Raw genomic sequence first — 13,085 nt, 5'->3', positions numbered from 1 at the left:
ATTATATAAAAGTAAGTCTAATACAAATACTTATATTAAATAAATGTCTACTTATGTACTAATTTATTTCACAAAACTTACATATACTTGCAAGTTTAATACTTCATGTTTTCAAGCTGTATAAATTATTGAACAATTTGTTAAAATTATTATGACGTAACATTTCTGCACAACCCAATTTAATTTTCATTTTTAAAACCTGCCTATTCTTAGAGCTTTTTGAGGTTAGTGCCTACTTTTATTAAATTTGTTTTTTTTGTAGATAATTTTATAATTTTATGCTTTTATCCCAAACTTTGTTTTTAAACCATAAAGTCCATTTATAGTTACTACCTAGATAAACACTATACATAATTATACATGCTTTTTTTCTGCTTTTTTTCTAATGTGTGTTAACATTTTATAGACTCCGTAGATCTGTTCTTAAATTTATTTGAGAGCAGTGAAACGCCGTTAGTTGAAATAAAGTTTTAGCACAAGAACATCTGTGATATACATTCCGATAAGCTTAGCTTATCAGGATCTCCAGGATTTAACGCCTTATAACGTTACATCTTATATTAAATAAATGTTTTTTTAGTTTATGAATACAAAAACAAACTTAAAAAAAAAATTATTATATAAATTAACTTTAAACCAAGAAAAAAAAAACTATTTCAATGCTATAAAATCTAACAAGAAATTGTACTTAATGCTTCAGCGTGTAAATAAAACATTTGTATAGAAGAAGCTAAACTCATTCACATTCAAACTAATTAAAAAAAATTACCTCCGGATCTCATTGTACCAAAATCCAAATAATCCATTGAAAAATATATACCAGGTTCTGTTAAAAAACTATTAATTTAGACATGCCACATATGATTCTTTTTAGCAAAGTCTTTTATCAACTAAAGTGTATTATAAGATTTTATTTTAAATAGTTAAATATTTTTTTTCATACTTCATATCATATACAAACACTTTATATGTAGAAATATTATTTAAATTTTGTTGTTATTTTTAACGTTTTTTGGTAAATAATTATAAAAATATATTTTAAAAAACTAACTGGAAGTGATAGTGACATCCATGGGAACTTTAAACAACGTGCAATTATTTTCACTTTCAGCCCGAATATTAATATATGCTGTTCGGTTACCGAAAGTATTTAAATTTGACACAATATAGTAAACTCGCATTAAAGATTTAGTTTCGTAAGGCTCCACTTTCTAAATAACATTAAGTGATAATTCAAAACACAACTTAAAACAAAAAAATAACATAATGTACGTACAATTTTTTAAACTGTTTAAATTTCGGATGTTCATTTTTTATACAACTGAAACTTTTTTACACTCATTTTATAAATTACAATACAAGCTTAGTTATTCTTCAGCAGAAACTGATACGTATCACTGAATACATACTACAAAAATATTTTAACACATAAGTGAATATTTCAAGTTAAAACAAACCCATGCAGAAGTGTCAGCTGAATCTTGGCCGTCAGGTAATTGCAGATGCAAATTAACCGACGAACTATATACTTCTTTCACCTATGGTAGAGAGTTTTTTATTATGTAAACATATATAAGTGGAAATGATAGTAAATCATAGTTATTAAAAAAACATCAGTTTCTTTATAATTTTTCTTTTTAAGTTGTAAAATTTAAGCATGAGCTTATATACATGAGCTTTACTTAAGTAAACCTTAAAACGTATTTTTATTCATATAAAATTAGTACTGATTCTCTTTAAACAACAAAAAAATAAATTCAATACTTGTATAGGCGAAGAAGTTGGATTGAAAATGGTTAGTAATGGAGAAAAAGAACTATTGACAAATACAGAAGAACTCGTAAGCGGCTTAAACCGGTATGGATTCGGATGCCCAACTCCAAACAACTAAATAATGTAAAGATTATATTTTTTATTTTACACCAATTAATATACTAAAGAGTTTTTATTAATTAGTTTTTTTAAAAACAGTTAAAGTAAAAAAAAAATTTTTTTAACTTATACCAAAATTAAAAGTTCTTATGTGAAATAAGTTTTAAAATGCTAATAGTAAAACTGGTACCTAAAACTAAAACAATAACTTAACATACTGGTTACTTAAAAAGCCCTTAATGTTATTATCTAAAATAAAAGTAGCATAAAATAAAACTTTTAAGTCAATAAATAAAATTAAATTTTTTCAAATAAGTATTTACTGAACTTGTTCTTTAATGCTTTACTAATTACATAGAAAGTTCATTTATATAAAAGATTGATAAGACAAAAGAAAATGAGAATATTTGGCCATCTAAAGGTAAAAACAGAATTTTAGAAAGCTTGCATTTCCTAGTTAATATCTTGTGATTTAAACTTCTAAGCCACCTTTATTTGATTTCTATCAGTAATTTTAAAACGATTTCAAAATGTTTTTTCTTAAGTAATTGGTAGTTGTGTACTTTGTATACGTATAAAAATCTAATCATAAAAATTAAGTTTAATCTAAAGTATAACTTTATATGATGTTTAAAATAAAAGATTAAGTAATCTTATTTTTTAACTGAATTATGTAATTTTTGTTTCACTGAAACCATTTTATCAACAAACTAAGTATATTAGGTGTAATCGAATATCCTCGCATAAACAAAGTGGCTTCTGAAGCTGCACGAACTTTTAAAATATTCACTCAAGTGTTTAAATCTTAGCTTTCCCTTTATCAGATTTTTTTTAAAGATGCAGTTTTACATAAGAGAGGTATGAGATATGAAACACTCAGGAAAATAATGCAGGCACGTCAAACACAACATAAAATATACTAGTGATGACATAAACGAAAAAGCTAAATAAATCTCTACAAATTGAGGGTTCTTGAATTAACAAAGTTACAAACTTACTGTTGAATTTAAAACTTTATTAATAATATTAAAAATGAAAAGAATTTGAAAAGATTTCAATAAAATACATTTTATATTTAAAGTATTATTTATCAGTACTATCCTTTAAAACAGAGTCTTTCAATAAGTACCAAGAAATCAATTTTACAATTATATATGAGAAAAGTAAACTTGATGCTTGTAACCGTAAAATAAATATACAGTTATAGTTTACAAATACAACTAAAATTATTTACACTCATCAGCATTGCCAAGAAGTTACTTCCTAAATCTAAAATTTAACACTAGACTGAAAGAACAAAAAAATCCAATAACAGACTTCGAATCTAGTTTTGATCTTATTAGAACTTTTAGGTAAGGATACCTATACTAAGAAAAAACCCGGGCCGTAGTCTGTAGCAAGAGCTGTTATTTTAGGTAGTATGTGCAGTTTAGTATTTCACGTAGATAAAAGTTACAATGGCAGAAGTGTTTTCTAATAAATTTTATAAGTTATTCATTTATGAATTGATGCTAAAACATTTTTTTCAAGTTGAAATAAATACTGTTTGTGTAAGGAGGATTAAATGTTAAGGTTTTTTTTTTTCTAATTTTTGCAAAAGATAGGCTAGGGATGTATGTTATATGTGTATAGACTTGTTTTGTTTGGCATTGTTTTAAGTTTGCTTTTAAAATATATTAAAAACAATAGCAAATTTAAAAAAAAACCATTCCATTAAAACTGTGTTCATAAATGCAATCCCTGCTTTAAAAATATATATATAAACACATTTAAAATTTTAAATAGTAAATATCAAAAACCCATTAATCGACTAGTCTTTTATTAGTCTTAAGCTTAAGTATAAGCTAAGCTAACAGCTTTAGATGTTGTCTACTTATAAGCTAAAATGTATTTTATATAAAAGCTAAATATAACTATTTTTGCTAAAAAAATCATCAATAGCTTATACAACTTCAAAAATTTGTCTTTACTGATTAGAATTATGATACTATTTAACTAATTTTGGTTGTCAGTAAAAATAATCATTGTTTAACCAACTTCTTTTCTTTATGTGGATTTCATCGAATAGTTTTACTGTATGTATAGTTAAAGATTTTTTATCTTAAATGCATAATAAAAACAAAATTTTATAATGAAATTCAAACATACCTGATAGGAAAATCTTCCTTGTGAAGTATCTATATAGATAGTGTTTTCAACATTTCCAGAACTTCTTGGATTAAAAATAGTTTGAAACGATGTATTACCACCAGTTGCTAATATCTAAACATATTTTTAATTTTTCAGTTATAAGTTGTTTCATAATCTTTTTTTGTAAAATAAAGATTATAACTATACATTTATTATTATTATTATTATTATGTTCTTATATATACAATCAACAAATATATTCTAAAACTTTAGTTGTTAGTGTAAATTGATGCTAATAAGTAGCTTAATTATCAGTTTAAATACAATATTTTACCGGACATAAAATGTTATCATTATATTAAAGTTTGTTGTTTTTATTTTTCAGACAGATAATAACTTTAAAATTATCGTGGTTGTGATTAAATAAACAATGAGCTTCTCTATCTAAATTTTAACAAAATTCAAAAAAACTACAAAATTTTAAGTTTAAGACCTAAAAAAAGTAGCAACAAGTATTTTAGCACCGAAACAAGAAAAGCAATGATATAGCAATTCAAGTTATTTTGAACCTGCGTCGAATCATGGTTATACTGCATGTTCATTATTCATAGCTATAGACTTCGGCTTTAAAATTTATTCGACAGGCCTAGCTTTCATTTGTTGTATGAAATAAGTATTTTGAATACTTTATAAAAAAGCTATTAATTAATAATACGCATACTTTAAGGTGAATTTTACAGAAAATTAACAAAAAATAAAAAATTTCAAAATCAAATAGTAAATAGCAATACAGTGCTTATTCGCTTATCCGGACAGTTTCAGTCAAGAAAAAAATTCAAAAATAACACAATATCAAACACAAACATTTTTGTGTGACACAAATATTTAAGCTTTCATACTGTAAGAAAATTTTAAGGGATTTAGTAAGATCTGCAATTTGTTTCATTATTATGACGTAATCATATTACTGAAGCTTACATTTAAGCTTTGTTCAAAACTAGTTTAGTTATAAAAAACCTTTGTATATAAAGTCAGTTTTTAAAACTTTTGTAAACAATTTAAATATGACTTAACATTTTTTTTTAACTTTAAATGTTTTTTTAATAGTTTAACAAATTCTAAGTTTTAAAAATAATAATGTAAAACTGTTATTTTATGTTTCACTTTTTGACAACTTTTTATATTTATAAGTTATACAAGTTGTTTAACACACTCAACATACCAGATTTTAGAAATGGCAAGACTTCAAAAAAAGAAAACGAGTTGCACTAACCATTGAAAATAAATCAGAAGTTTGTAAAATGGTAAAAATATTCTGTTAAAGTCTTTAATAATTGAGCAATTTAGCATAAGAAGGTCACTTTGTACAACATTTTGATAAGTGAAAAAAAGTTTAAAAAGTTTAAAGTAAAAAAAATGAGGAGCTGAGCTTTTATTATGTATTGCACTAAATACAGCAGTTTGTTCTTTTATAAAAAATAACTTTTTGTACTTATCCGGACATTTTACAGAAAAATCTCGCCCAACATGTCCAGAAAAAAACCAAATACTAATTTTTTATGATCTGTTTATAATACTAAAAACTGTAGATAAATATTACTAGGCATCAGCACAGCATGCTAAAATTTCAAACACTCTGACAAAAATTATTTTTTTAAATCATATAAGATCTCATACAAAATTATGCGTTAACCTTATTTCCAAAGAAAGATGCATGTAGGTGCGGAGTAGAGCCAGCAATCGAATTCAACTCAACATCTTTGTCCATTTTATTATATATAATGATGTCTCTTGTTGTAACTGTACCTATTTCTCTGTAATTAATAAGAAACATTGTTATTTTTATTGGTATCATAAATCAGATGTTAGCTTCCGATACTCATAAATAATATTTCAGAGTTACTTTTAAATACTTTATACAACTTACTGTGAAAATTTAAAAAAACTTACTGGTGACCAAAGTCTATGTATGGAGGACTAAATTCTAAAAATCCTATTGTTTTTGTTCCTTCATCTCTGTGTTAACAATAGATTTATGTATAAACATTTCTTTATATAACTTTTTATAAAGATCATGTTAAGTAAAAATATTATTTTTTTAATTTGTACAGATACCACTAATTTTATTTTACAAAAATAAAATATCTAAAAATAAACCTGATAACTTATAGCTAATAAGCTAAATAGCTAGAACGAAAAATTTTTTAATTAAGAAGCATAGTTTAATGATAGATGCTGTGATGTAGTTATTTGTTAAAGCATTGCATTAAATAGAAGAAAATCTACATAACATCACTTTAAAAAATTAAAAAATCAAAGACATTAAATGGTTTAAGATGTAAAAAACATATAAAACTGGATATACTTATTTTTTTTTGGATTGATTACTGTCACAGTTATTATATGCAATTCGTTATTGCAGAGCTAAATATTTTGAATAAAAAAAACTTTTTTCCAAAATTGCTTATAATTGTCTATTTAAGAAGCTTGGAGAGATATTAAGTCAAAAAAATTATTAAAAAAAAAACTATTGGTAAATAAATAAAAAATTAAAAAGAGTATAAACATAAATAAAATTTATTTATAAGATGTAACGTTAAAAGGCGTTAAATCCTGGAGATCCTGATAAGCTAAACTCATCAGAAGATATACCACAGATGTTTTTGTGTCAAAACTTTATTCTGACTAACGGCGTTTCACTGCTCTCAAATAAATTTAAGAACATATCTACAGAGTCTCAAAAAAGCTCTAATAATAGACCTAAGCTAATAATAGACATAAGCTCTAAAAATAGTCTATTCTTAGAGCTTTTTTGAGACTCCGTAGATCTGTTCTTAAATTTATTTGAGAGCAGTGAAACGCTGTTAGTCAGAATAAAGTTTTGACACAAAAACGTCTGAGGTAAAATTTATTTATTTAAAAATTGAATCATAACTTAAAACTTATGTACTTATGTATTTGAAAATATCAACTAACTAAATTATTTTTATTGCCTCACAATGTTTTAGTAAACTTTATAATAATTTCACCAACAAACTTAACTTTAATTTGCTTTGACAATTGGTGCAATAAGCACTAAAACAATAGCAAGCAAATTTGGAAAAAAGTGTTTTTATATAAAAAAAATTAAACTAGATATAATTTTCTACTTTCTTTCAATGTTATATTTGAAATATATAAAACATTTTTAATAAAAAAAAATACCTCAAGGCTGTATTTTCACACAAAGAACTACTAATACTTTTTTGTTCATCTGTTATAGCATCAAGCAGATTTCTTAGTAGCTGTAATTGCTTGTTTGCTATATCATCCGGTGGCTATAATTATTATTTTTTTTTATTATTCATATTTACTTTTTTATAAGTTTATAAGAACAAAATGTAAAAACTACCTTAACTATTTTACCAAATTCAACTAAAACTTTAAAAAAATCATTAATGCGTTTCAACTTTTGTTTTACTTTGAAGTTTTTTTTTTTGTTAATTAAAAATTAATTTGTAGTACAAAAATCTTTACAATAATACATACTTTTGTAAAAATCTTAGAAAATTTAATAAAAAATTAACTTACTTACAATGAATATGTTTGGAAAATACTTAAGAACTACTATATAATTTTGAAAACAAATAAAGTTGCAATACTGTAAAATAAAATAACTACTTTTCTGTGACTACTTTCATCCTTAAATGAAATCATAGCTTGCATTTGCTTAATTTCAACTTGCACATGCTCTATAATTGTGCTACTATCATCCTCACTCTCATAATCCCAACTTAATATTTCTGACTTCATCTCCCCTAAAAAACAAATTGATAAAAAAAAAAGTTTTCATTATTATTCATTAAATTATAATTCATAACAAATATTAGATACTATTGATTTTTTTTTTCAACTAGATGGTTGCAGTTTTTTAATCTTTATTTAAAAAGTATAGTTATGACTGTTGATTATAAAAACTATATTAGCAGTCATAAAATTAACTTCTACAAAATTAAGAAAAATCTAAACAGAACATAAGTTTAATTAATATATGTACATATAAAATTGTATTAGTTTAAATATTCACAAAAAATTAAAACATACCTAAAGCATTCACAAAATTAGAACACAGTGAAAGTAAGAACACCAACATAAAAAATACAGCTTCAATTTTTAACTCCATTTTTTTTTAATATTTACTATAGTTTATCTCTGCAAAAGTTTATAAAGCTTATAAAACATTTTTTAATCTTAAAAATAAAAACAAGTGTAAAAAAATAAAAGTTTACAACTGTTATAAAAACATGTTTTATCAAACTTTATAAAAAGGAAAAGTCTTATGACTTACTTAGATAATAGTAACAAATAATTTTCTAGTTTGTATTTTATAATATACATTGCTGCATTGGTTTCGTAGATTTTATAAATGATGAAGTAAACAATTGTTTTTATAGTTAGTATTTTATTTCAAAATTACTTTTCTACTTAACTAGGGAGCAGTAGAGTTTTATAATCTAAATCAGGGTTTCCCAAAGTGGGCCACAAGCAGCAAAGGGGTAAGAGGGGGGCCATGAGCAGTAAAGGAGCCACAGGGGGACCATGAGTTCATACTTTGAAACTTACACTAGATATTCTTGAGTTGCAGATGAAGAGCAAAAAAAAAGGTCTTAGGGGTTTTTTATGGTAGTTTAGAAAATTACACTAGACATTCTCGAGTCGCAGATGTAGAGCAAAGAAAAAAAGGTCTTAGGGGTTTAGTTTAGGAACTTACACTAGATATTCTCGAGTTGCAGATAAAGATTTAAAAAAAAAGGTAGTTTATGAGTAATCTTGTTGAAGAGGGCCATAGCTTTTTCAATTTCTTTAAAGGGGGCCATTTGAAAAAAAGTTTGGGAAATCTAAATCAACAAACAAAATTTTGCTAAAGTTGTAACTAAATTTTAAGTATATATGAACTACTACTCAGCATATATAACGTGTGACAATGAACTATTTACTGTACCTCAAGCAAAATAATTTTACTATTTTTATTTTAAAAAGGAGAAAAGTTCAAAAACCCACATTTACTTAGAGTGTGTAAAATTTAATTTTATTATTGTTGAAGAAAATTTGTTCATTGTGGAAATATGTGTTACATAAAAATTTAATTACTAAATATAGTAAAGCTAGAGTATATCGTTTATTATATAGTAATTTAAAAGGTTTACTAATTAAGTTATTACTAAATTTTATTATTTTATATATACTATTTTAAAACTATTAACTGTATTTCATACAATTTTTTTAATACCCTAACATGAAAAAGTTTGGTGGTTGAAGCTAAATTTACTACAAACCATGATTGGCTGCTGAGTGCTGACTTTTAAATACCGTTTACTAGTTATCCGGTTAAAATAAAAGTACATAAACAAATTTAACAAAAAATTAAATATGTTTTTATTAAAATAAATATATAGTACTGCGACATTAATGACTCTAGTTAATTAGTTCAAAACAGTTTATTTAACTGTTCACCCTTTTTTTTTATAAATAATTTTATTACAGTTTCTATACTAAACAACTAAAAGTTGTTTATTTTCTAAGTTGTGACTAAAAAAAATCTTTTATAAAATAGTTTTTGTTTTTTCCCAAATTAACTAGTTACGTTTAATGATTTTCTTTTCTTTAATAAAAAGTTTTTAAGCTAACAGTCTTTCTTTAGTTTACAGTAAACATACCAGTTAAAACACCACAAGAAAATGTCTGTGTTACTGTAAAATACTGTTATAAATAATTACTTATGAGAATTTAATTGGCTTGATTAGTAATATTTGTGTTAATATTTTTGAATAAAGTAGTAGCGTTTTTTAATTTTAGATGGTTCGCATATAATAAAAAAATATATATTCTATTAAACGTACTTTAATCAGCTAAATTTAAATTAGATTTTTGGATAAAAAGTTATTTATTAAGTATTTTTCTTTGCTAATTTTTATTTTAAACATAAAATGTTAAAGATTTGTTTTGGTTTATTGATATAAATATATATATATAAAGTAAAAATGATATTAAATTTTTACATTATTTTAAGTTCAGAATACAATAATCTTTATAAATTTAAATAAAATACTGTATAAAACTTTTTTTTCCTTAACTTCCTTATTGCTTATGTCCTTGATAAGACATTACAAGGTATCAAAATGGTGCTCGCTTCAATAACGAAAGGTTTTTCGTGTAACAGATCCTATGACCAAACATTTTGAGCGCTATTTCTGTCGTTCAATAAACAATAATATAACAACAAATTTTAGTAATCGTACCTAATGAAGCCTTATAGCTATTTATTACATAAATAGAGAAACGTTGAGGTTGACATCACTGATTAATTTTTTGTAGAGTAATAATCGAACTTAAAAATTGCGCTAGTTTTTTAAGATCTATTTTTACTAATAGTGAGAAAAAACTTTTATTTTCTTAAGATTTTAAATTCAAAGCAATCTTATTGCTCTATTAAATACAACTTGTAAGCGTAAATAAGCAAAACAATTTAATAAGTTGTATTGTAACATATACTTTTACATACTAAACAATTTTTTCTACGTTTACAAAGTATTGAAAGACAACTTATCACATTTAAAACAAATTTTTATTTTTAAGTAACAATGTTTTACTTTTAAAGATACAAATCTTTTTTTTGAAAAAGATGTGTGTACTTTTTGAAACTTGAGTAGGTATAAAACTTAAACTTTATGTCGACAACTTGTTACATGATATCAAATTGCATTTAATAAACAGTTTTGATTTAATGGAAAGTTTGAAGTAATTAATATCCATCCAAGTGTTTAAGAGAAAGCTCGCAAGAAGAATAAGAGAGAACTACGAGAAGCGCAACTTTTGTAATCTTACGACAACATCATACGATAAGTAACATGGTTTACTGATGCAACAAACTACGCGAACATATAAACTTATCAGTTTGAGCAGACACATTCGAGCCACAACCCATCTGGCAGTCATTGAAAGTGTCAACATGTAGTTTTCGGAATATAGACATTTGTGTTATATAACTGCTTGTGTTAAGTATTTTTTTAACAATGTTTATTTCTTAAATGTGTGATTTATTTCATGTAGTTATTTTTCAACTTAATTAAGTATTCCTTAAGTATGCTTCTCTTAGATTTATACTACGTGTAAAGGTTTTAATTCCATATAAAGTATTTTATGAAGCATAAATTTTTTGACACTTTTATTATATGCATGGTTCTTTATACTGTTAACGGTGTATCTTTTTTTTCTAAAACAATAATTAAAGCACTCAATTATTATGCCTAGTTATTAAGTATCATTTAGCTAGATTATTATTTTTTATTATTTATGGTTAATAATTGGCATTTAAAGAGTACCATAACCATTCTCTAATTGAAGTAACCCACAATCTTGTAGGGTTATACACTGTATTTCAGTATGGCAAATATAATTCAGAGAGTTTTTAAAGCCAGCATTAGGACTTCTACGTCATAAAACCAGTTTTCGTTTATAAATATCACTATATAAGTATAAGGTAGTACTGTCATAATTTAAATTAAACTTGTAGCAATATAGACAAAATAATTTTAAGTAAGATGATATATTTATGTAGATGATAACATAAAAGTATGTGTGGGATATTTTACTGATGAAATGTACAATTTAAAAGAAATAAAAACGTATTTTATAAGGGAAAGATTATATACAAGACAGATGTTAAGTTACCAGAGAAAACTACGTTTAAACATGCGGTGAAAACAGCATAAAGTGTTGATTAGAAGATTATTATCACTGTTTTGAAGTAGTTGTGGTTTAAAACACTAACCGTTACTTAAAAAAGCTCATTTTCAAGCTTTAGTACATGATATTTCTGTCCCATTTCAAGCTTCACTGCTACCACTTATGTCCTTATTTTAAAATTTTACTTCGTGGGTTGGTAGTTTCAAGCTGTGCAGGACGACGTTATAAACTAAAACCAAATCTTGGCGCATTTTTCCTTCATTTTTTGTCTTCTTGCATTCTTTCCTATCTTCGAAAATTGGTTATAGCTTTGAAGGACGCCATTACAACAGTTTATAACTAACGTGTTAGGTTTGGTATTAACATAATTAATGCGTGCTTGGTTATCATAGTTAAAATTGGTTATTGATGTTACTATTACAGACGTCAAGATGGAACGCCAGATAAATCTTATATAGGTTAATTCTAAAACAATTAGTTATAGATTAAATACTATTTTATGCTATATGATTTTATATAAAACTGAAATTGAAGAAAAATTGTAATAAAAATGTTACTAACAACTTCACATAAATTCTTGTAGGCACGATAAACTTAACTATAAGATTAAATTTCTTCTATTTAGATTTCATAACATGGACAGGTTAATAATTGGACAGTGTAGTTTTCGGCTACTTTTATACCCTCGTTCCATCAAAAAACTCTTTTCTTAAACAGTGCTTCAGCATTTGCTTCGCCGTCTCCCCGTGTACCAGGGAAACAAACACTTTTAAAACTCTTAGAAGTAAATCACGTTTCTTTTCTCAACTTTTTCTTTACTAAAAGATTTGAGACTGCACAGAAAGCTTTTGTAGTTTTTCGACTTAACTATTAACTCTTTCGTAAAGACTTGAAAACAAAACAACAAGGTTTACGATCGCTTTGTTACACTTTCTTTTTTTCCTCTTTCTGAAGCTTAGTTAGTATTTTAAAGACACTTCTTTTTCTTTATGCTTTTATAAGTTTTATTATGTGGGACAATCCTACTCTACCATACCTTTTTTTTTCAAATTATATAAATTATTTGTTTCAGTTACTGTTTGATATAAAGTTTTTCACAAGACTCGCTAATTAACATTTATTTTAACAGTTTTTTATTTAAGTATCTACACCTAGTCTTCGAACTTTACAGGTCTCTCGACAATTGTTAGCCGCAAAAAAAAATAAAACGAGTTAAAAAATATATAAAATTTAGTATTCAAACAACAAAAACTTTTTATCTTTGCATGTTTTTTGTACGCTGCAAGAGTTTATTTTGAAAAACTAAGTTTTGCCTAAAAAGTTCGTGTGTAATTAAATTAAAATTCTAAAAATATATA

At 24.9% G+C, this 13,085-nt stretch overlaps 1 protein-coding gene across 1 annotated transcript; it reads right to left on the bottom strand.

Annotated features, from left to right (window-relative positions):
* Positions 1 to 755: 755 nt before the first annotated feature.
* Positions 756 to 8,195, bottom strand: LOC145844867 (transmembrane protein 131-like). Its single transcript, XM_082952288.1, has 10 exons — positions 8,086 to 8,195; positions 7,663 to 7,799; positions 7,207 to 7,319; positions 5,953 to 6,018; positions 5,696 to 5,816; positions 4,021 to 4,134; positions 1,765 to 1,887; positions 1,458 to 1,538; positions 1,052 to 1,211; positions 756 to 826 (listed from the first exon to the last, which is right to left on the bottom strand). Exons 1-10 carry the CDS (start codon positions 8,162 to 8,164, stop codon positions 756 to 758), a joined length of 1,065 nt encoding a protein of 354 aa, XP_082808414.1. The 5' UTR covers positions 8,165 to 8,195.
* Between the last annotated feature and the right edge of the window lie 4,890 nt (positions 8,196 to 13,085).

Source organism: Thalia democratica, chromosome 9 (assembly GCF_965202585.1).
Source record: "Thalia democratica chromosome 9, ktThaDemo2.hap1.1, whole genome shotgun sequence".
NCBI classification, from domain to species: Eukaryota; Metazoa; Chordata; class Thaliacea; order Salpida; family Salpidae; genus Thalia; species Thalia democratica.
This window is presented reverse-complemented; position numbering and strand designations above follow the sequence as displayed.